The sequence below is a fragment of the Cariama cristata genome, unplaced genomic scaffold (genome assembly GCF_000690535.1).
Source record: "Cariama cristata isolate BGI_N322 unplaced genomic scaffold, ASM69053v1 scaffold10232, whole genome shotgun sequence".
NCBI lineage: Eukaryota > Metazoa > Chordata > Aves > Cariamiformes > Cariamidae > Cariama > Cariama cristata.
The window spans coordinates 35707-61310 of NW_009604446.1; the positions used below are offsets into that span (position 1 = coordinate 35707).

At 39.2% G+C, this 25604-nt stretch overlaps 1 protein-coding gene across 1 annotated transcript in view; it reads right to left on the reverse strand.

Annotated features, from left to right (window-relative positions):
• Nucleotides 1–681: 681 nt before the first annotated feature.
• Nucleotides 682–25604, reverse strand: part of TBCD (tubulin folding cofactor D) — a gene marked incomplete at its 5' end in the record, with an annotated part of 110825 nt that continues 85902 nt past the window's right edge. The window contains 8 exons of the mRNA XM_009695624.1: nt 682–693; nt 3010–3094; nt 6010–6119; nt 8085–8172; nt 9127–9216; nt 15456–15533; nt 16472–16593; nt 24350–24488. Coding sequence (XP_009693926.1) covers nt 682–693; nt 3010–3094; nt 6010–6119; nt 8085–8172; nt 9127–9216; nt 15456–15533; nt 16472–16593; nt 24350–24488 — 724 coding nt within the window. The remainder of the gene's footprint in view (nt 694–3009; nt 3095–6009; nt 6120–8084; nt 8173–9126; nt 9217–15455; nt 15534–16471; nt 16594–24349; nt 24489–25604) is intronic.

Sequence of the window (25604 nt, forward strand, 5' to 3'; positions counted from 1 at the left end):
AGAATTCCTACCAGTTGCTTGAAGTACTGATTCACTTCTGTTCTTCAAGGGAAAAAAGTAAAGCTTCAGTCCCTAAAGCTAGTTTACCACACAAAACATTTGCTTGAATTAGTTATATAAAGAGCTATTAAGAGAGGCTTTGACTTTAGCTGAAGTGAAACCTGGATTTTTTGTTTGACGATGACATAAGAATGACAGACTTCTCCACAGAGATACTTTATGTTCAGGAGGATTTCATTATCACTAAGCGTTGCCATTCTTACCTCTGAAAAACAATTCTTTTACAAGACTAATGCAGCAGGCCGGGTTTAATACTTCGTGTGTGTACAGCAAGCACAGGCTGAATGGCTTCATTCAGAGTTGTCGAAGTATAAATCACTGACATCAAAAAACCCCCAGGTCAGTTGTGACAGAAATATGAAAAGAAATCGCCATCTTCTGGCTACAGATAATGACTTTAAGAACTGAAAACATAATGAATCTTTGTTGCCTTCCTATGGCATATCTGCAGAATGCTTTAAGACGTAACCTCTGCCTCTTATTTTGTTGAACAGTGCACTTCGCAGCTCGTGCTGAGAATCCAGTTTGTCCGGATGCTGCAGCACAAATCCTTCCAAGTCCCAATGGCACCTGAACCAAGAGCTTCAGTTTACAAACCAGCAGCCAGTGCCTGTGACTTCATTATGCTGAACTCTGCAAAAGAGAAAGAAAGAAATGGAGTAGGCATGTATCACTATTTTAACAGTATCCTAATCACATAATTAAGTAAACTAAACGGAGAAGAAAATATAGACACACGAAGCTGTAATATTTACAGTCCTCTAACACCATAATTTTTAACTACTCCAGCAAATCTTATTCTTACAAGTTTTAGAGGAATGATAAGTGGTGATTTCAGCTGAAATTACCTTCATTACCCTTTTCATAATGTTATGCTTGGCTTCCTCTACTGTTTCTCCTCTGTTCTCAGGATATGTGAGCTCTTGAAGAGCAGTGTTGTGCAGTCCTGTGTGAGCACAACCTGGCCGCAGCTAGGGACATCTGGACAGCTGTGAAAAGTCCTTCACGTTCACTGTCGCTTTCAGCGTGAACTCCAGCAGTTCTCAGGGCAGGTGCAGGCTTAACTTTTTGCTCAAAGTTACACTGACTATTGGCTTATGTTAAATGAGGAGGAAAAGGGTAAAGTCCCAAATTCAGCACATAACTTCCAGATTGCACACGATACTGTTTGTGACAGTTCCATCTGAAATGCCTGTATGTATATTTGGCTATTTCTTATTACTTTGTTTATATTAGAGACAGTTTTCTCCTAACTTGTCAGTCTTCTCTCAGCCTCCAATAATTAAGGAATTGAAATAAGGTTTTTTTTGAGATCAGAGAGTTCATCCTGTAACATCGTAATTTTGAACATAACATTTCTGTTAGTTGACTAGAAAACCTTGAAACAGTAATGCTGAGGTCAACTTTTGCTCTAAAAACAATTCCTTGTATGGACGAGAAGTTCAGATTCTTGCTTTCCAAAAATTACAAAAATGTTAGTTGCAGGAAAATTGTACTAAAAGCAGAAAACTGTAGCGATGATGGTAAAAACTGGAAGATGAGTAACGAAACTTCTACGGGGACAGCAGGGTGTCTTTGAAGGTTATTCATAGATGCCTTACGTGTTAGTCTTCTGACCAATTTTTTACATTTACTTTTTTTAAAGTATATATATTTTTGTACCAATGACAACTCAAAACATAGGATCTGCTTACATTAGGAAGCATCTTTAGTATAAAGGATTATCAGAATATTACCCAGGAAGAACTGGCTGACCTCAAAGACCAACATAATGTAACATCACAGCGAGCCAGTTCAACAAGCCAGTGCTCAAACCGCCATTAGCGGAGATCCCCTTTAGAGGCCGTGCAGCAGAAAAGAGGTGGTGACTTTCAGCCACAGATGCTGCAGCTGTGAAAAAGGCTAATGCAGTCCTGAAGAGGAAGGTACAGGGCAACAAAATAATGCTTTGCGTAATTCTAGTCACGAAAATGAACTTCATGGTGTTCAAATATTTTAGAAAATGAAGGGAATGAAGATCCAGCCTACTGGGAAAAACTTAGGAAAGAAGACTGCACGAGTGATGTTACTGAATTCTAAAACAATTACAAAGGACAAAACTTTCCAGAACTATGAAAGCAGAACAATAAAAATGACAAAGGCCAAGAATTAATTGATAAACCTCTATTTTTAAGCTTAACCAGTTTATGGAATAGATCATATGCTGCGGTTGCCTGTGATCCTAGGGAAGTAGCCTTGGTTCATCAAGCATTTTCACCTTGTCTCATATTACTCAAAGTAAAAATAATTTTTCCTTGTAAATTGTGATGTTAACACGCGTTCTCTAAACCAGCAATAATTCAGCCTCCTCATCTTTGGACAGAGAGGAGAGGAACCTCTCAGAAACCCTGACCAGAGCAGAAAATTCTGTACTTCCGAAACACTGAGCACATGGGCAATTCCAAACTCTCTGCATTAAAATGAAACGGGACCTCCATCTGGATATATTGTCTGTGATCTTCTGAACGTATTCGCTTTTAGATTATATTCTTCCTCTTAGGCAGTCTTAGAATTCTGTGGTTTGTACAACATCTCACTTTATAATTTTGCTCTTGAAATTGACTGGGAAGTTTTTATCTTTTTTTCTTTCCCCAGAAAGGGCAGACTAACAGTTTCTGAAGCCTCTGTACTGCATTATTTCATTCTTGCGTTTTGTCCGAGTTAAGATGTCACACTGCAAGTCTGGAATGTTCTCAGGAAACAAGACTGGAAGGGCTTAAGACAACAGTCTTCAGCAATTCCATATATTCTGTAGTTAGCTGTGAGGACGTTCCTCCTGGTGCACATTGATACAGTCACGAACCAGGGAAGAACTGCATCTGTTGCACAGAAGTACACAGTAGATTTGGTGGAACAATTGATCGTTACCGTTCTTTAAAAAAACCTTAGGAGCACATTTCCATACTTTACCTTGGACACCAGCTGCGGTTTGGGCACTTTCATGAGATCACAGAGACAGTTGCGTTTCTCTCTTACTACCGGCAATTCAGCTTCCCTGCATGAGGAAGTATTTTCCAGTTAATTCAAAAATAAAAACCTGAAGGTGGCTACATACATACAATTTCTTAAGCTATCCATATTATCATTATATAACTATGCATGCATCTGTTTTTCATGTACATTTCAAATTGTGCAAGTTTTTCTTGTGTCACATTTTAAGAATAATGCAACTTTTTTGTACCATCTTAAGCCAGATAAACCATAAATACACAGAAGGTCTTCCACAAGTGACCAGTTACTAGTAAAATGCCCAAGACTATTCTTTTATGTTTTAGTATTAAAAAAAATAAATAACCCTTTTGATTAGAAGTTCACTAATTTATTCTCTAAAGTCACAGCTTCTTTTTGCTTAAGACGACTTCACATCAAGGATTAAAATAAACACCACTGGATTTGGAGAACATTCTACAATCTAAAAAAGGTTTCTCCTGAAATAATAGAAAATCTAGTCCTGAAATTTGTGAGTCTTTTAAAAAGTTGCTGTAATAGCATGATGTCCCTGAGAGAATTGCCTCAAGAACTGTCAGTTACAAAAAGCCCCCAAATGCCAAAAACCCATACAGACAACATTCTTTTCCGTGTTGTAAAAATCTGCCACTCTCACTGGAATGCTGTGAGACTGCTGGTATTACTCACCGTTTCAGTAGATTGATTTTGTTTTTCTTAAGTAAAAACTGTAAATGAGCTACTAAAAATTTAACTCTTAGCACATAAACAGAGTCCAAAACTACAGAGAAAAAGCATAAAGGACGAGTTAGAAATAACTTGAATTTTTTTTTTTTTTTGACACCTTGGACAATTTGTCATATTTAATACTGGAAGCCTTCCTGTAGCTAAACAAAATGTATTATTTATAGAGTAATTTGTTTAAACTCTGAACTACACAGTTGTACGATAAACTCTCTGTAGTTCCAACAAGGAACAAATAAGCGTATGCCAGTCATTATCATCTTCCCCAAATACTAATTCGCATTTGGCTTCCTGATGTTAATGCTTATTCTAATTCAGAATTTGCTATGAGTGTTTTAGAACTGAGAGAGCTTGAGAATAACAAGCAGCTCGCTCTGACGCTCAGCAATGACTTCAAATATCTTCTTTTGTAAACAGTTCAAATCTACCAAGATAAAACAATTAAGTTTTAAGTAAACTAGCTCTTTGTCTTTACTCTTAGTTCAGGGCTCGCTCTAAATTCCCTGTTGCACTAAGACAGAATAAAACAGGCAGCTAGTCACACCTTAAAAATGACAAGGTGAAAACAGAATATTTATTTTTCTTGAAGCGGTTTTTAGGAAGTATTTTGCTTTGTTTTAGTGACCCCTTTGTGAGTAGAGCTGTACTACCACCACTGCTTTTTCTGTAGCAGTTTGGTGTGTACCACTTCAAATTTTGGTATTGTAAACATCCCTTTGTGACAGCAGTAATCTAATCCTACTCAGTTGTTTCTGTTAACAAATTCTTTATGTAAGTCTGCTCTTCAAAATTCAGATTTCATAAGCGAGAACTGAAGCACACTAAACACAAAACTAAACATCAATACGTAGTTAAGCAAGTAATTTTAACAACAGGCAGACTTGTTGATAACCAATTTGTCACATCTGAGACCGTTATTCTAGTTTTGTATTGGAAAATTCAGAAAAATAGCAGCAGCCACCTCTTACAATGACAAACATAGTTTTCTTTTCCCAAATATAAAGTATTTAAGCTCAAGCACCGAAATAAACTAGAAAGTAAATAAAAGTTAAATAATGTAAACATGCAGTCTGATAATATGTAAACCACAACCTTAAGATATTTGTTCTTTGAACATGTATAGATTAATTTTATTTCCATGAAATGTCAATGAGGAGGAAAAAGGCATTTAATATAATGACTTAATAAATGAAGTATTTTTTTATACCTGTCTATTTTCATGTATTAGCTTTGACTACTGTTTGGGGCAGGGTGTTGGGCTAGTAGACCCATGACCCAGGAGTCCCATCTGTTAACAAGGAAAAATGTTTTAACATGGCAGCAAAACGAATACACTAATTAGTACCTGAACACTCTCTACCTTCTCAAATATCCGAGCCATGCAGTCTTTTATAAACTTTTCCAGGTGACTCTAACACATGATGCTAAACTTTGCAGAAAGGGAAAAAGGGAGTGCCAAAACGATGGTGAGTGTTCCCTCCTCCTGTCACTTCAAAGGTGCTGACAGAACGAGGAGTTCCTCCTGCCCCTGACAGACACTTTGCTGCTCTGGTGAATCTCGCTCCTGAAGAGCAGGACCCTATTCCCCCCGCCCTTGGCAGAAGCAAACATTATAGGTAACAGGAGGTAAAAAAATGAATTACGTTCTATAAAAGCGGTTGTTTAATTCATACAGTCATGTGCTTCGGAAACGTCTGAGCTGTTCCAATTCAAAATATTTGCTGGAATATGACGTTTGTACCATTTGGAGTAATTACATTTCATGGGAGATTTGAGCTGTTCTGCTAATTCTGTTGTTTTCCAGCTTGCAGAGATCCTTCCTTTCCCAGAATCCTGCCAGTGCTCAAAAATGCCAAGAAACTGTCTGTGCAGTTGAAGTTTGACTGTTTGCACGGCCCAGTCTCTCTCTGTTTCATGGAGAATTTCCAAGATCTCCTCCCTTTTTATGTTGTTAGAAAAATACGGATCTTTTACTTTATCTAGTGGTGATTTTATACATACTTGCAGTAGGGCAATATACTAGGTAGTTCTTTAGAACAGGAGAATTCTTTTCAGCAATGCTTTTCTGGCCTCGAAGCAACAAATAGCTAAAAACAACGGTATCGTTTCTTACAGCGTCCTTGCCATCAGCTTTCAAAGGCATCAACTTTTTTTTTTTAAACTTCCGTGGTACAAAAATTATTTCAGCTCTTATTCCTACCTGGCAACAAATTCACTTACCAGTTGGTATCGCTGAGTATGGTCATAACCTCATCCATAATGTCAGGATCAACTACGTCACTGTAGGTTATCAACATTTCATAAACTTGACTGGCTGTCGTCTTCCGTATCTGCGGGGCAGAGGCAGAGGAAGCTTTAGTCAAGTAGCCAGAGTCCTGTATGGAAAAGCCCAGTGCTGTCACTGGGACCAGTTCCTCATGCTGGCAGTCATTTTATGGAGGACACTTTGCAATACTCGGCACTACACGCTGTTCTTGCCTCTGACAGCCATTTGCTGCAGGAAGGGGCTCATTTCTGCACCTCAAGGAAATTCATACTACTACAATTGGTGTATTTTCACTAAACTTTACCAGGTTTTCAGGTGAAGAATGCTACAGCTCTGTCCCTCACAGGGAATCAGTTCAAATGTCTGAGACTGGCCCAACTGGAACATTTGTTTTCTTGAAAAGACTCACTGAGCCAAAGTCTGGCTCTAACTTGGGTTGCCATAGACTCACAAAAGAGATTTCCCAGTCTGGAGATTGGCAGAGTGAGTCAGTCTCTTTTAAAAAAAAAAAAAAAAACCACACAAAAAACCAAAAAAAACCAACACACCACAAAAAAAAAAAAACCACTGTTGGGAGGTAGATGATGATGTGACTAACATGAGCTTTTTACACTCCAGTTTCCGGAAGCAGTTAATTTGCAAGTATTTTTCCCAGAGCACTGTTTCGTAGTGATGTTGGTGTGCATACAGAAAAAGCAAGCTAGGCTGGTTTCTGACGTACAATGTGTAGAAAGATACCAAATGGAAGACAGCAAAATTGCAACAAAACCAAATTCTGTTTTTTTCTCTCAAGAAAGTCTGATGATAATGAAAGGAAGGCAAAGAAATTGCAGGGTTATTTATTTCTGGGGTAGCAGTGCCAAATTAAATTGACCCATCTGTAAAAAATGAAGCATATTTATGATGTAAAATACCAATAAAACGTGAACTTGAAATGATCTCTCTTGAGTTCTTACACTGTGCCCTTCCTGCAAAGGATTCTTCATATAGCAAGTTCAAACAACATGGAAACAGTTGGAATAAAAATGTGAAGAAGTATCAAACTTCGCCGAGTACCCCATGATATTAACCTGGACAAAAAGTAATCAGCATTAGAATAAGGAACGTTGGTTTGCGTTGGCCAGACACCAGGCTACTCCAGGTGTTCTCAAACCACTTCACCACCTCATGGGTTGCACCTACCTCTGAGAGCCTTTGTTTCTCCGACACCACTCGACTATAGATGCAGCTTAATGGCTGCCTGTAGCAGCGGAGGTGCAACTCCTCACGCACTTTTACTCACAGGAACATCCACAGATGTTCCCACCAGGTGAAACCCTTGTATTGAACAGGGATGCCACAGGAGCTGTTGTACGTGTTTGGCTGTCACAGCACCTGGAAGTCGGGGCTCCCAGGTTTTGTACAGTGAAAAAAACAAAAAGAGAAAAAAAAAAATCCCCAAACCTTACTAAGTGACCAAAAATCTTAAAGGACTAAGATAATGTTATTCCACATACTCAGAAGTAATAACTCAGATTTTTTTGCCCCGTTTCAGTTAGTTATATGAAAAAGGTAAACGTCGGATAAACTTTCTGCATCGCACAAACTTTCGCCACACCTCACAAAAAGAACAAGCACATTTTTCTTGAACCAGAACCACTACTGTGTTGCTATATCAGAAATATTGCAAAACCAGCGGTAATTGATCTGAGTGGAGCTTTCAGGCACTAAATGGTGAACAGATCTTCACTGAGCAGGGTGCTGCATAAAAGAAACAAACAGCTTGGGTATCTAAATTGCCTCTAATTTCAAACAGTAAGGACGGAAGGTGGAAAAGCAGTATGTACATGGCACGGCCAGGTACGCTGCACCAGTACCCAGTAGCCTGTTTCAGGTGTCAGCATTGCAGACAGCAGACCCCGGAGAAATAAAACCTAATTCTATACATTAATATGTGTTAAAAAGAATGCTGTTCTAATGCACTTTACAAGTGAAAAATAAAGTATTTTAAATAATAGATTTGATAATATGCAATGTCTTCAATACTCACTATGGGAAATGGATGGCAAAGGAGGAGAAACAACTGAAAGAAAACTTTCTCTCTCATGTCTCCTTGAAATTGAATCAGGCCACAAAACCTAAGAAAAAAAGAGCTCCTGTGTTATAACTGCAAAAGTACATTTTGAGGATCAGAATAAAGATGTGTATCAGAAAAAAGGGTGGGGGGGAAGCTCTGCTGCCCCCAGGAAATGTCAGTTCTAAGTGCTGTGGGAAAGCAAACACGGAGGGTGAGCGTACCGACGTCCGTGAGGGTTATGGAGATGCCACACGTCTATGCCAAGTACAAATAAGGCTTTAAAGCTACTGACCGGCAGTACCAAAGTCTGCGCTAAAAACCAAACGTGAGTCGCGCTCTCACATAGACAGCAAAAGCACAGGGTAGGCTGTGCGGGTAGGGTGCGGTTCAGAGCGGAAGACAAATTAGAAACATGTGCGACGTCTCATTTTAGGCTTTCTTGCACTCTGAAAATACTATTACCAATAAAGAAATGAAAGTCAATAAAATCATTGCTTGACATCATTATAGCTGAGTAATTTTGCCAAGTTTCTGCCAATGAACTTTTGTTCAGCTTTGCAATGCTTTGTCTTTTTTTCCTCCTCTCCTAACCCAGTACTGTCCTTCCCGACTGCTACGGTTTTGGTTTGCCTTCTCTGCTCTCTGAACCCTAAAGCCAGACAGTAACGTTGCAGATGTTTTCAGCTCTTTCTGGGGCACACGCAAGATGTATCAATTACAGATATTTTGCATTGGCACCGAGTCGAGCTCCCTACAAGCAAAAAGCAAACGATTCACTGTATCTTCAAGAAGATAACAACGTTTTAAAAGTAGTTAAATTTTATCAGATCCTTCATATGTTTTCACCCCAACCACCCAGAAATACATGAAACTCTCACAACCTTATATTACAAGTATCTGTGTGCATTTTCCATTTAAATTTGACAGGAAATAGACCTAGCTGTTACATCTGGTAATTTTAATTTTCTTCACTTGATATGAGCAGTGAAAAGATTAATTTTTTTGATCAACTCACACTCCTATGCTGGAGCGAAGCTTCCGGATGTCTTTGGATCTTTTGATCTCTTCTTTACAAAGGGTAAATAACTTCACTGGAAAGGGATGGCTGAAAATGGGAAAGAAAAAAAAAAAAAAAGAGCAATAGATTTCAAACACATTTAATGATTGTAAAGATGCCAAATGAACATTCAAAGGAGAGGAAAGACACAACGCAGAGCAGTACGTGCCTCTTCCACAACAGCACACCCTGCTTTAGGTGGACCTTTGGTAAAGATGCGGACGAGTCTGGCCACCACATTTCTGGGTCTTTGATTTGGTGGGCTTTTTTTTGGTGTTGTTTTTGTTCTGTTTTGTTTTTTCTTTAACAGGGAAGGGAAGAAATCAATTATTTCCATTGCTACTACCTGTATGCTGAGGAGTGAACTACATTTATCCAAACTGATTCAGTATATGCATGGTAATTGGCTAACCATGGCTTGTGTTTACAACAAAGCGAGGTATGATCAGAAATACTATGTTCAGGAATTAAAATATTCTATAGCCGAAGAAAAATTATTTAGTCTATGTATCATCGTGGTGCCTTGGTTGTTCCCTAAGTTCTTCAACCAAACTTTACATAAAAGGGGATGAATGGTGTTCTTAAATACTCTACCATTTCACAGCCCAAATTCCTTTAGTCATTCCCGACAACGTAATTAAACACAGGGCTTACAGTTCTGTTAAGTATACGAGTCATGAAGCCATCTTTAAATATATTTAGCAAATTCTTTTCTTTTTCCACATAGTCTGGGAAACGTGATTCTCACAGCTCTTTCCCAGACACTCATACAAACACAAGTATTGTTAGTATATTTCAAGGATCTATTAAAGAAAAGTAAAGAGGGAATATTGCTTTTATTTCAGTACAAATCATTTAATCTTTTACTTGCTACACTCAAAGCTGAAGTGCCATAGATGCAAAAGAAACTATTTCGTATTTGTCTAGTAAGCACAATTACTTCTAGACTGCATATTTTGGAAACCTCACTGTATTGTGTATGTAAAGCAGAATGCAAAATAGTAACAGTTATTTTCTGCTACCAGGATTCAAAGCTGTGAATAAGAAGTACTCAAAAAAGCTGTGTAGTGTAGTCTGTTGAAAAACAGAACATTTAAAACCAGATGTTTATAGGAATGACAAGATGTTTTGTTAAGTTAATGCACCTTGTTATATAGAGTTTTCCAGACAAGAGTTAGTGTTTTTTAATTACTTTTAAAAAAAGTTCTTAACAAAATACTGGCATATACTAGCAAAAATTGACTTGGTTAAAAAAAAGCTGAACAACAAACCACGGAACCATTATGTTAAAAAATGCTGTCTACGGCTGTCTCAATATTGTACAGAAAAACCACACTAAAAGAGTAAATAAAATCACCAGGTTTTCAATGTTGATATTGAGGCTTCATAAGAAATTTTCAGAGGTGATAGTGGCTGTCAGGACCAAAGAGTCTGGGGGGGGAGCTGGTTTAAAATACCTCCACCAGATGCTAAAAGAGCAAGTTCCTTGGCACCCATTGCCTGCAGTCAGGCCGCACTCCTTCCACGTTTTAAGGAGTATGCTAAGGACGGAAAGCAGGCACGCAGGAGACACACGGTGAGAACGACGGAGATGGGCATGACTGAGGCTGGCTGGCTATGGACATGGATTTGGCCGGCTAGATGAGGACAGAGCCTACCTGCTCTCTGAAGAGGAGGTATGTTTTTTCTTACCTTGGTGAAATTTCTTCTCCTCCCACCCCCAGTTACACAAAGACATTGTGTGGACAAGGAATTACAATACCTGCAATGCATGCCTGGCTTTCAGCACAGAACAACGGCAATATAGTGAATTAGGTGAGATTTAAATTGGTTGAACAACAGGGACATCGCTGAGAGGTACAGCAACACAGAGACCAATTGGAACAAGAGCATCTGGAGTAAATTTAATACACGTAACCTTATGTGCAGCATTTTGTGTTTAAAACAGATGCACTTTCCTTTCTCTCATTTGCCAATTTCACATTTGTAATAACTAAACCTAACCTACGTGTGATCTCAAATGACTCAAATAGCTTGGCCTCTTTAAAGGAAATTGAGAAAATTCCTTCTCCTGTGTGGGCACAGTGCCAGCAGAAACAGAGTCGGCATCTGGGGAAAAGGGATCAGTCTGAAGTCTTTACATTATGTAAATTGGGCGCACGCGGTACTGCAAAAAGGTGCGTGCTTTTTCCTCCTAAAGGTGAACTCAGTTTCAGCAGTTCAGCTGACATCACCTGGGGTGGCCGTGAAACCAGAGGACAGCCACTGCCATGCTCTGCTCTTTGCTTTAAAAAAAATCCACGGGAGCATGTAATACATAGAAATCTTTAGTTGGAGATCACTGGGGACACATAGCATCTTAAAAACACTGTGAGGCGACCAGAAAAATATTATACATATGCAATACATGAACACTTCTGCTGAATATGTAAAATATATACACATAAGAAAGAGAAACCCCACTTTTACTGATGACTCGAGCAAGCATTAGGACCTGAATTGTCATTCTAAGGTGATTCTGTTCACACGGTACTGAGTATTAGACTAAGCTTACCCTGCTTTCTAAGGAAGGAGCAATCCATCTAGGCTCTCAGCAGACAGAGCATCTCTGGTGATCGTTCCCTCACGAGAGCAGCAGAATGACTCCTGCAGTTACAGGAGCCGTAACCAGAAAATAATGCTCCAGTGGCAGTTTTGCAAGTGGCTGCAGTTCACTCTCCTTTATTCTCCCTCTCCCGTGTCCCACTACCAGCAGGGAGCTGACAGTTACCACTACCTTTTAAGAGTAGCCACCGGTGAGTTTTAAAAAAGCCCAATATATGCTCTGCTTTATTGATGACAGCTCCATTTCAAGGATGTTGCCCTTTGCCTCCAGCAGTCTCTCTGATCAATTAACACTCCCTACATTACAATGAACATGGCTCCACAAAGTCACAATATAGACTGAGGTGAAATCGGGAGGTTTTGAGTTGTGCTAGAAGAAGAAACTGCATTTCAACTGGAAATGACCGTCCTGTTTGGGGTGAGAAAGCACACAGGGCAGGAAGGAAATGGCAGGTGAATGACGCTGCAGTTTCACCCACACTTTCGGCCGGTATACACCTGCATTGCTGCCAGAAGAAATGGTTTTCCCCTCTGCTTCCCTCCTTATTTTGGCATAATCTGTAAGCTCACAGCAGAACAGATTGAGGAACCACCTCAAGCTGAGTTTTACTGGGAGAAGGGTATTTTTAACCTGGAACAGTTCTCTAATGCCATTCATCATGTAGCAATACAAACCATTCCTGCCAGTTCAAGGCAGGGGAGAACCTCTCATGCTGGCCATGCAGGTTTATGCCAGCTTAAGACAAGTAGGAAGTAACAAGCCTGAAAAATGGCAGGCAGAGGTTTTCATGCTACAGATTCAAAGTAAGCCAAGGACAACAAAGAAAAGCTGCTTCTGATAGCCTTCTGATTCCCTTGGCGATACTAAAAGTTGATTCATTTCAAACCCCACTGGACAGGTATTTACCCTACACTTCGCCTCCCTGCTGGCAGGCTCAGCAGGGCCCTGGCAGAGAAATGACCCACGCATGACAAATAAATCTCACTTCAAACACAAGCATTCAAAATACAGTAAATGGAGGAGAAACACCCAGTGGTTCACTTGCCCTCCTGCACAGAGATCACAAGAGCAGCCACACAGAGAGCTTCACAAATGCGGAAATTCATCTACAAAACTACACCAGAAATGTCAAGCTGCATATTCTAAACTTTACGAGCTATATGGTGTGAAGAGGCAGGAAAATGCACAGCGGGTTACACCTCTGCGGGGCTGGAGTGACACCATGTGGCAATTTGCTTTAACTGGAGCACTGTGCTCCTAACCAGTGTCAAACTAATTCAGCCAACAGCTATTAATCCTGTTTAAATTAAGCAGTGTAAGATAATACCCACTCTGGACTGCTAATGTTTTATTAGCGGGGGGAAAAAAAAAAAAGAGGTCCAGGATAGTGCACAATATCCATTTGAAACTTCAAAATGCATTTGCAAATACTTTTTAATAATGTGACAGTTGACTATTAAGCGGCTGATGTAGGCATAATCCTGATGCCGGACATCCTACAACCGAAGTTCCCTTGCTAAAACTCCACTCGGCCCAATGTGGTAAAAAATGAGGGAAGGAGATGAAATGGGAGTCAAACACCCGAAGGAATGCTAATGTTTCATTCCCAGCTTCTCCAAAAAGTTTTTTCATTTGCTATACGACAAACAAGAAATTCACAGCAGAACAGAAGCAACAGGGAAGTTGCTCACCAGCCGTAAGACTGTCTGTTTTCTAAAAACAACCATGTGCCTCATCCCTCTCATTACAGGCACACTTTATATAAAACTATCTGAAACCGCACGCACACACGGCCTTTTCATGCCACCAAGTACAGCGTCTTAATTTTCGGGCTCATTCTGCACTGTACTTCTACATTTTTATGGCATGCTTCTTTGAAAAGGCAGTAAACCGTCCCACTCAAGAGACCAGGCCCTAAGTCACACTTTCCTTCTATGCAAAAAGGCGCAGGTGGCAGCCAACAGTGCGGGCGGGCGGGCAGGCCTCGGAGCCAGGATCAGTGTTCCTCCATCTCTAACTGTACCCAAACGACATTTGCCAAAGTGAGAAAATGCAAACATTGCATTAAATGTAATTTTGGGCTCACCCATCTGCCACATTCAGCTGGTCTGCACACAGGCTCTTAGAGCAGAGCAGGACCCGGTACCTCAGGCTCACTTGGCTCTCCGTGAAGTACACACAGTAACCGGTCAGTGATTACCTCTCGACCACAAGGTACTCATATTATCAAAAACTGACACATGAAGAACTAAATTGTCCGTCTCTATCTACCTATCTTCAAACTTTCTAGAGCTCTGGGCCTCCAGAGCTTTTGTATGGTAACGAGTTCTTGCATTTCATGCCAGTATTTCATTCCCTTGCCATGAGAATGATCCACTGGGCTGTATAATTATTACTTATCTTTTTTTGTTTCATCATCAAACTGGAAGCAAATACATCAGCTTCAAAATCTTTCCCCCCTTCCCCCATAATCCCCTGGATTTTATTTCAGGTCTTTTTAATAAAGCATTACAATGGCACCGCAGGATTGGGTTTGAGTCTCGCTTACACAGCAAATGCAGCGATGCTACCACATGCTTTCCGTTTAGTGACCCACGATGTGGGAGACAGACTTTACCTGGGATTTCCACCCATAAGCTATCATGTTCCCCAGCAGGGAAGACTGGAGCCTATGTGGAAGTCCCAGATCACTGGCATGATTACCAAACTGAACAAGTAATAGTTATTCCATCTATTTGACTCATTTTAAATTCCCATTCAAAAAGGGACCGCCAAATTTGATTTAAGAGAGATTATCTAAATATGCACTTCAAAACAAGAGCAGACTCAATTAAAACTTTTAGAGTGATAAAAGCTTTTCAAATTTATCTGCTGTGAGCAATTCTTGAATCAACAGATTCCAAATCCAGTATACATGCTCGTAGGATTCATGTTGTACAATTCTGCAAATATCTGTAGATGTGCCAAGATGCTGCCTGAGCGAGTTTGTGGAATATATTTTAATATTACTGAAACTGAAATCATTCTCTTCTGAAACATCTGCAAAAACCCAAGATTTCACACTGGAATATCTTATTCATGCTTATCCATTCCTGAACTAAATACTTTCCAAAAGACTGAACTTGGTGTGGAAAAGCTGATACATGCCTTTTTTATTATTCTTATTAGAATCTTAATTAACTTCTTTGGAGATATTCATATTAGCAAAAGCAGTAAGGTTTTGGAAGTGGTGGTTTGTAGGCACATTCTTTTGCAACATCACAACAGGACACTGCCATTGCTAAAGGCTCCCCATACAGTGAAGAATGTACTCCAAAAAGCATGTATTTAGGAAGCCAGGAAAGCAAAGAAGCTAAATAGATCTGATACTGGCCCAAGTCTGCCAGGTGAAACAGGCAAACTGAACTTGCTTAACATACTGGTTGTTAAACAATGAACCAATGACCAACTTCTACACTGATAGCAGAGTCGAAGATTTTATCAACACCCTTTCAAGGCTATCTAGTCCAGAATGTGTCACAGCTGTCCCACCTGAGGAAACTTAAAACATTCGGTCCATATACACTCACACTTAAAGCCTTCTGCACCCACATCTAGAGCAATATTCAGCAGCAGTCAGTGTGAGATTTAAAAGGCTTGTTGCATGGTGGAAAACAAACAAAAAAGACTTTCAGCAACTTACTTCTCTTGCATGGTAAATACATCAAAACAGCCGTTTGCCAGCATTTGGTCCAGCATTGTCAGGAGAGGTACAGACACTCTGATGAAAGAAAATAATTTAACAATGTAAATATACTTCTTGGCATACACATATACACTATTTTTAATTAGAAGCAAAGAAAGAGATTTCCTATCTACCTACACATATTTAAATTAGAACTCTATTTTACAAAGAGTAGGGTTGCTCGGTAACTTCTGTGTGTTGGCTAAATCATCCTTGTTGGCTGAGAGGGGGACATTCCATTACAGCCAAAAGGGAAAAAACCTAATTAACAACATGCCTGGTTTAAACTTGTAGGGTCCCGAAAACACAATTAACAGTAGTAGAAAATATTAATTTATTTTCTAGTATATAAACAACATATTCCACAAAAAGGTATCAGAAGTTACAACAGCTTCTCACTACAGGTAATTAGCAGATGAACCAACACACAATGTGTCAGCTGGAATAACTATGGTCATGTTTTCTATTTCATCAGCTGAGACAAGAAACAAAAGTAAAGTAAAACTGAAAATTCCATTAACAGTTGTGAGTTTTTTCCTGTAAGGAATATTTTCTATTTTGCAGATGTTTGGTAAGTGAGGCTTAGAGAAATTAATCTTATTATACAGAATGAGTCACCTTTAAAGAAAAATCTTCACAAGAAAATTATACTACGTCCAAGTATTTGTGAAAAAACACTACCTAAATGAAATGCAGGCTGGACTACACCAAAAAGTGTGCAGCAATATACAACCCGATATTGCATTATACAAAACCTGGTGTTTATCACATTATGCACAATATTAAACTATAGTAAATGCAAAATATTCCACCATCACTCCTTTGTTACACATTTGACCAAAGGTACAGGTGTACCAAAAAGCAAATTTACATGGCTTAGGCATACTTGCATTAGTCATGTTAAAAAACGTGCCATATATCTGACTTGAAATAGTCCTGCTGTTAAAGATAAAAAAGCAAAAGAAAAACATTACCGGTCATTCCGCAGGTTGTCCTCAAAGACCTTTAGCAACGTCTCACAAAAACTCTCCATAGCACTGGAATCATTCTGGATTTTCTTCATGTAGTCAAAAAGGCTCTGGGCAGAGTATCTGAGCTACAACAGAAGCAACCTCAAATGAAGGCCGAGGGAATAAACAAACCCCGCTGCAACACACAAAACCACCAACTACACAGAATTACGCTTATCCCTCTCTACCTGAGGTATACACCTGCACTATGAACACACCGTTCCAACAGCAGCCGAGTGTATAAATCCAGTAACAATATTTGACAGGAAGATGGCTATTTTACTTTCAGTAATCCTTTTTCAAGGAAGGTTTTTTTTCCTTTTTAAGTTTTGTGACTGTAGGAAAAAAGACCACATTAAAGGTTCATTATTTTCCTTCTCTCAAAATAAAACATCCCCAAACCGCTATGATTATCCTGCTTTACTTCAAATAATAATATTGTTATGGCTCTGAAAGTTAAAGAGCACACAAGAAGTTCAAGAGGTAATATTTATTAAACAAGCTGATGTAACTGAAAAATGTAGGCAAGCTCTTGGGCACATGGTGCAGGCCACACAAACCAGCAGTAAGCCTGGGTTAAAAATTCAAAACAACTCAGAAATAATGACTCTTGGTTTAACTTTACGATGTTAATCAGCTAGTTTAGAAAGATGGCAGAAGGCAGTTGTAGCGCTTCTGTTCAAGGCTCAGCTGGAAGCAGTCCATTTGGGTCACGCCAGCTGTGAAACATCCCCGGCTACAGCCTTCCCTCCACAGCTTCCCGCTGTTGCGGTCCTGCTCTCCGGGAGCCACAGCGCTCGGGAGCCGAACCCAGGCTGGCTTCTCCTCTCCGGACCTGCTGTGTGGCAGGGGAGAAGGCAGAGTCTCTGCGGGATCCGTGCCCCCAAGCAGCAGGACAAGGACCGCAACAGGCTGTATGAACATCGCTACTAATGCTAAGGTTTCCCATTTCTGGGAGAGGTAGGAATTTTAGTTTCCAGGCTCATCTTTTAAAACATTAACTGACTTCCCATGAGGAAGAGAAGAAAAATTTGGGGTTTTCTGTTACAGAAACTACCTCAAAGGAAAATATCTCATCAAGGATAAACATAATCTGAATTTCTGAATTTTCCTGACTCTGATGGGAAGGATTCTGAGTCCTTCTGGGGCTTGGTCAAGTCACTTAGGGAAGGGCGGTGGTGGTTAGGGGGTGTCCCCCTGTCAGAAACTGGCTTCAACAATGAAGGGGGCTGTGGGAAGAGCAGGTGGGGCAGATCAGTTTTCAAGTACGAACTTCTTTCAGTTTTGATTGCAAGTGTTAAATAATTTTCTGTTGAGTCAAGAAGGGGCTGTGAGCAATCAGTAAGCCTATTCAGTCAGTGGGGATTTTCCTTCTGAAGCTCACACATAGCATTTCGATAGCTCATTCCAAGGTGCAATCAGTTCCCTCAGAAGATTGACCCTTTTATCAACAAAAGAAAAAAATAATTAGATCAGTATGGTAAAAGTGTCTTCCTGAAAGCAAAAGAGAGGAACATCTATTTAAACATTTTATCTAATTTAAATTTTATAGCAGTAACATTTATGGGTGCATCAGCACAGAAGAACAAGAAACATTTCAGCCTTGAATCAAAACTCTGAACTGGTTTTCAAAAGCTTTAGCCTACTTGTAAACAACACGGCACAGCAATCCACACTACCTGGAAAGTACCACGGTCTGCTATTTATAACAATTTGTTCTATAGTGAAACATCCTGGGCAACACAGAAGCAGAAATATTTCTTTAAAAAGGTCAAGCAATTTAAAGAAATTATTCAGTTATTCTGCATTTCAAAATTACAGTCAAATCTCAGTAAAAGTTGTTTAAATATTTGTAAAAGCTACACTAAACTGAAATACTGAACTGAACTGAGTGTGCTTCTTTCATATGCCAAAAGTAGTGTCGGTACGTTCCCTGTATGCCGAGTATAAAGTGTATCCTTACAATGAAAGGTCTTTGCAGGATACACAATTGTAAGGAAGAGAGATTTCCTGAAAATTTTAAACCTACTTAATGATGTATGCTACCCTTTGAAACAACTTGTGCATTTAAGACCATTAACAAATAAAGAAGAAATATTTTGTCTTACTACCTTACACTAGCAGAGATCAATTATAAGCAGAAGAAAGGTTACCTCCGAGTTCAGTCTCAGGAAAAGATCTTAAAACATGTATGGTTAACCATGTAATTTTCTCTCCTATTTCTTTTGTCTTTTAAACGATCTCACAGATCTTGCACCTATTTTTGAAGAATGCTTAATTACTCGATGCTTTTCCTGCAGATTCAAATGACTGAAAAGGCAGGAATGGGCACAAAAGAGAAGAGTAGGCATAGCTACACATAGCATGTTCCAAAGCTGTGCAAAACCAGGACAGAGTAGCGGGATAATCAGAAAAACTGTATAATGAAGACAGCATTACTTCATTAGCAAGTAATTAAACAATACAAAAGTACAGGTGTGGATAAACCATCACATAACTGCTTGGGAGACTTAAAAATGGGACATTTTCCAAATAGTCAGCATAGACCATATGAACTTTAGTGGAAGAAACTCCAACATAACAAGATAACATTACATAAACAGGTTAAATCCGTATTTCCTTCTCAGGTGAACACTCCTCTTTTCCCAGATAACCTATGAGGGCAATATCTAAGCTATAACCTTAACTCCTCAGGAGTATTTGCAGAGAAAAGAATTTCCAAATTTCTTCTTCATCTATGCAAAACACAGAATTCACACTACCTCAAATGTGTGACATTTACCTTTCCCTGGGGTTCCATGAGGACTGGGAAAGGAAATTAGGAGGTTAATGGGTTGGAACTGGGACAACTTTGGGTAAGAATTTAAGAGGAGGCCTGAGAATGACCTTGTCGTTATTAAACATAGTAAAAACAGTTTGCCAAGGCTTGACTCTCCCATCATTTAAGCCAATAGTAGGTACTTCAGTGATAGGCAATACATGACAAGGTGAACAGTGTTCAAAGGGACTATTCATCTGATGATAAAATTAAAGTCCTAAGGATTTTACCATCTGAATCAGGGGAAAAGTATGAGGAAGTGTAGCTACAGCAAGGGGATAAGGCAATTACAGCTCTGGATAGGTGCGTGGCATATAAATAAGGTGTCTACATAAACCTTCATGAAATTGTTTCCTACTCAGCTTGTTGCAAAACTGAAGTGTAATACTTCTAAAGACAGTCTCGAGGCAGCAAGTGGGACTGATACGGCCCAAAGAAAATCAGCTTAGGCATCCAGTCTGTAACAGAGCATTCAAAATCTCAGCTACCCATCAGCTATAAAGATGGCCAATCCACGTAACAGCTCTGATTCTTACTTTGCAGTACTATGTGGGAGAGACCTGACAAAAAAAGCCAGTGGGGCATGATGAGAAAGGAAGAGCCTGTACTGAAGACGTTCAGTAGACTGACATACCCTAATGGTCGTCAGTCTCCCATCTAACCAGTCTCATGGAGACCCAGCTATCTTAACAAAATTCAGTCTTCTGCACCTAATGCACTACAAATGGAAGTCAAGTGAGTAACTACTGGGAACGCCTGAACAAAATGCGATGTACAGATAATCGCTAAAGGCTCCAGTTTTCACAGAAGCATTTCAATAGAGCAAGACCTACTCACAGAGTCAGAAGACTCCTGTAACACGTGCAGAAGAAACCGTGTTACGCTCAATAAACAACACTGGTTTTGGATCATTTCTAATCCCGACAAATTTACAGTACTGAAGAGGCAGTAGCCTACTTTCCCAGTAACTTTAGAAAAAATTGCGTATCATTTAAATTTTAGCACAAGTGAAACCATGTCTCCCTTGTTTTACCTGCAACACTCCTTTTAATAAATCAAATCTTCGGAGGCCAGTAACTCTAAGACTCAAGTCAGTGACATTTTACAAGAAGTAGGAATATCATAAATTACACAGTTTTTTTCTTTAAAAAAAGAATGCCAGAATAAAGTGTATTTTGCTCAACAACTGTCAACCAAGAAAACCAGATTTAGGGCCTGTTCCTTCAAATCAAATATGCATTAATTTGCATACAATTTGTCACAGTAACCAGATGTTTTAGAACATCATCTACAAATGTCCCAACATTTTAATTTGTAAGAACTAACTCAGCCGTTCAAAGCCCAGTATTTGCTCAAAATAGTACATAAACAGTCATAAACATCACTGGCAAAAAATCAGTCCATTTTGAGGAAAGTAAAACATAAACTGTATAATGTATTTGGCACATATCACAGAATCATCAGGGTTGGAAGGGACCTCTGGAGATCACCCAGTCCAACCCCCTGCCAAAGCAGGGTCACCTACAGCAGTTGCACAGGATCGCGTCCAGGCAGGTTCTGAGTATCTCCAGAGGAGACTCCACACCCTCTCTGGGCAGCCTGTGCCAGCGCTCTGCCACCCTCAAAGTACAGAAGTTCTTCCTCATGTTCAGATGGAACTTTCTGTGTTTCAGTCTGTGCCCGAAGCCCCTTAAGCTGTCGCTGAGCACCACTGAAAAGACTCTGGCCCCGTCCCCTTGACACCCACCCTTAAGGTATTCCTAAGCATTGACAAGATCCCCTCTCAGTCTGCTCTTCTCCAGGCTGAACAGACTCAGTTCCCTCAGCCTTTCCTCATCAGGGAGATGCTCCAGTCCCCTCATCGTCTTCATTGCCCTCCCCTGGACTCTCTGCAGTAGTTCCTTGTCTGTCTTGAACTCGGGAGCCCAGAACTGGACACAGTAACATATATAATGTTGACATCCATATGTCACAGACATGCTTTAATTTTTGTCAGGTGCTTTACCATACATATGCATTCATTGGATAGTTTTGGAACTGGCTACTCCAATTGTTACAGGTCTTTGGCATCTCATGTTGGAACCCTGGTACTGGGCTGGGAGAAAACTTTTAATTTTCAAAATAGGTTGCTGCCTTTTTTTTTCTTTCCCTTTTTACTTAAAATTTCTATAAGATTTTAAAAAGTAATTTTCACTCTTTATGGGGGGAGGAGAATCACAGGACATTGTTTGTGCTTTAACAAAATTTTAAATGTAGTGTAGTTCAACAATAATGAAATTATATCAAAATTATACCCTGACCCCTGAAACTACAGGGTTTGTGAACTGGAGAAAGAACACCATTGTATAGTTCTGATCTCCATATACTGAGAAGATTTTTTATGCAGCCATAAGAAATATGCATCATTGTGGGCCAGATATATTATTAGAAGATTCTTTTACACAGAGAAAGTGCCCTTTGAACCAAGGCAATGTAGCAGAATGCCAAATCCCAAAGGGAATGACATCTTCTGTTTTTCCAGATTACTTCAAATGCTTGGGCTACAATTCTTTCAGCAACCATGCTGCCACGAAAATGTTTCCGAGATACCCCACACAGCTCATTTCAGAAAATCTCTTTAAGAAGCAAAACAAAGAACTACTCTTGCTAAATATATTGCAGAGCAATTTTAACTATGGAAAAACAGCCACTGACCACTGAATTACAATGGAGCCTTTCTCCTACTCATTCCCCAAGATGACTTAAAGACAAATCGACATTTAAACTCAGATTAGCTTGCAGTATACGAGAATCTTCTAGCTTCTATGTCCACATGAATATGTGCATATATATTTTTTAAGTGAGAGAGGGAAGAAAGGAGACATTGCAAGAACACACACAGGTTACTGCAAGAACATATATTTGACAATCCTTTTCCTTTATCCAAGATTTAAAAAATCTGCTTCTTCATACGGATTTAACAGGAACAGTTCTTTAAATTTTCTATTAATGTTTTAAATCAGTCCCTGGATATTCAAGCAAAGAACACTACAGGCTTTGATAGAATAGCTTGAAACACAAGTCATTATAAGACACATCAATTCTAATTTATATATCACATTTTAAATATTAAATGCAATTCACCACACACTGTATAATCCCAACTGTAAGTACTCTATACTTCGGGCCTCCCTTGCACTTCTATCTGGCTCGAAAGAGAATTAGGTCATCTTCTTTCTAAAGTCAAAGCCGTCGAGAATATTTTAACAGGAAGAAGCCTTTAGTGTTAAAGAAAAATGCAGGGTCACAGAAAGTTAACATTTCAAAATCATATTTTGAAAACAGTACAGAAGGTTTCCCTTAAATATACTGGCAGATGGTAACAAGGGATGGGAGCTGGAAGTAACTGAACTGTTTACACTCTTGAAAACCAAGCACAACCAGAACTTAAAAAAAAAAAAAAAAAAAAAAGATATTAAAACATTGAATAAGAATTTTCCCTTGACCTTGTTAGCAGTCAGAATGTCTGTTTCTCCACAACTTTCATCCCTTTTTATACTTACACAAATAACTTTGGTTTTGGTGGAGCCTCCTATAATTAACTGTGTTTTGACTAAAAGCTGAATTTCATGTGCATGTCTGCTATTAAACAAATCTGTTAAGAGTTACATTGTCTATCCAATAATTATTGTCACAGACCAATAAGCATATGTTTTCAAAGTTTTAAAATAGCCGTTGCTATACAATTAGATGCCATTTTAGAAACATTAAAATTCTCAAAATTGTTTAAAATACATAAGACTGCACAGACACCAAATTCTCAGCTACATGAAACCCAAAGGCATATGGACATCTCTTGATCACAAGCACAGAACCCACGGCACCAGGCAAAAACCATCACTTGGGCATATTCTGAACAGCTCATAAGACTGAAAAGTGGAAGCCATGGGAGACAGGCTCGAAATTATTACCTCCTTCCTTCTGTGAACCCAGCAGGAGCTGTTCTCTCTCCACAAAAAATGTGTCTCCCAACACTTATCACTTTTCTACCAGCTTTCTTAATTAGAGATGGCAATCTTAATTAGAAACACTCTTAAACACTGTTGGAGTGCTGACTCATGACCTCCTCCTCCTGTTACAGGACCACTGCAATTTAAAGATTTAACTGACAGTCCAGAATATTGTGTTACTGCTCTGATATTTCTCTGTAGTGTCATATCGAGCCACGTCCTTACCCTAGTAGTTGTTTTCATATATGTTACATCTTTGGCTACATCAAATAACAAAAAAGTTAGAAGCCAAATATCTTGAAACCAAGAATTCTGAAACTAGCAACACAAGCTGTAATACAAGGACAGGAAGATACATTACAATTATAATAAAGTCTGGACGATTTTGGCAGCATAACAGACTACCAAAACCAGTGATAAAGACACTGTTCATGCACAGAAGAATGAAATAGAGATTGCAAAGCTCAGAGGATTCAGACAGACATTTGAATGATATTTCTTTGTAATGAAACTTCTGGTATCTCTCTGGTACTTTTGTAGAAAGCGTATCAAAATTAAAAAAAAAAAATCTGAGCATACTGTTAACACACATTGACAACTAACAGTTAACACTTTGCATCAGGTTACAAATAAAAACAGGCATTTGCCTCAATTAAAAAGAGCAATCACCTTGCATTTAGCTGAACAGCTCTTCCTCTGTTAACAGCTTGGAAGGGTGAGCAAATAAACCAAGAGTTGACTGAGCTAACAGGCTGGAACTCTCAGGTTTAACCAGGCCAGGAAACAAGAAACAAAGTGTCCTTACTCCTGGTTCCCTGCATGCTCAGTAAGTCAAGAAAATAATACTTTTAAAGATGAAAAATATAAAGCCCATAAGTTTTAAAAGTATGACTTGATTTCTTTTAAAAATCTCACACATGAAATTCTCACAGAAATAACTATCTGCAATATCCACTGTAATAAACTAAACACTTTAGTCAACAATTTTGTCAGTGTATTCTCCTACCAAACAGGAAAGCCACTCTGCTTTCTTACCGTTGTCTCTGTTAATCCACCAACAGACACTGAGAGACCCGAAAGCACATAGTATTGGTACGTTGGCAAATGCAAAAGCTGGGTGATTCGAGGGAAAGCTTCTGACGCAGCATTCCAGTTTAGAGTCTCTTTCTCTGACCTGGGGAAAGGGGAAGGGAAAAAAAAAAATCTTGGATGTGTGCACTGCCTTTCCTCTCCATACATTCCTATGATAGCTCCTCATCCTCAAGCACCATGTCAGTGAAAAGTCTCTGAATTACCTAAAAATCTTAAATCAATCATTGGTCTTCAAGCATATGGGTAAAATAGAAATCAAAACTTCAGCTGCTGCCAGTAAAGTCAAGCTATCTTCAAGTCCTGATTCAGGTAAAGGATTTGAACCACTGTTTCCTTTTCACATGCACTTTTCTCTACACCAAGAAAAGTTCTCTTTCTTGCATTCCATTCTGAGTTCTCTCCCACCAACTGCTAGTCAACAACTGATACAAAGATAGGCTTATCCCAGGAAAGGCTGACACACATACACCCCACCACAGATCAATCAGCAGCCTAGCAGACAGAGCACTTTTTGAGTTACAGGAGGTTGAGATTCTGCTGAACAAACAGAATGGGGACACAAAGTTGGATGTGCCTCATCCCAGTCAGGTATTATAATCACCATTCAGGAATGGGTTGCTCTCACTCTTGCTTTAACTAGAAATTCCATCTTAGAGAACTACTGCAACTACGGTTTAGTTAAAATAATACAATCCATTAAAAATTAACATTATGATCAATCAATGTTTTCCAGTCGGGGAAAAAAAAAATTCAGGAAGGGCAACTGTCAGTAAATTCCACCTCTCACATTATGAAAAGAAAGTGAGATTATAAACCAGATATTTCATAAACAGCAGCATTACCAAAACACAGCTCCCAGCAGTTCTCTTTTACCAATGGTCTCCCATCTACTACTGACATGATCTTTACCATCCACCACAAAATTGGCTGATGGGTTCAGGAATTATTGGGGCTGATCCAGAGAAAGACTTATACATCATAACCATGTAAGACTTATCACCTTAGGAAACTATGGTTTTAACAGGAACTCATAGTATGAGTTCTTCGTTTGAATATTTTATATGTTTATGCATATTCATTAGACACTTCGATGAAATTCTGACAAACAGCACCAAATAGTCCTCCATACATGTATTAGGCATTTGAGCATAAAAATTACATCAGGTTGCTTGTGTTAGGTGTAACTGTGTGCATGTAT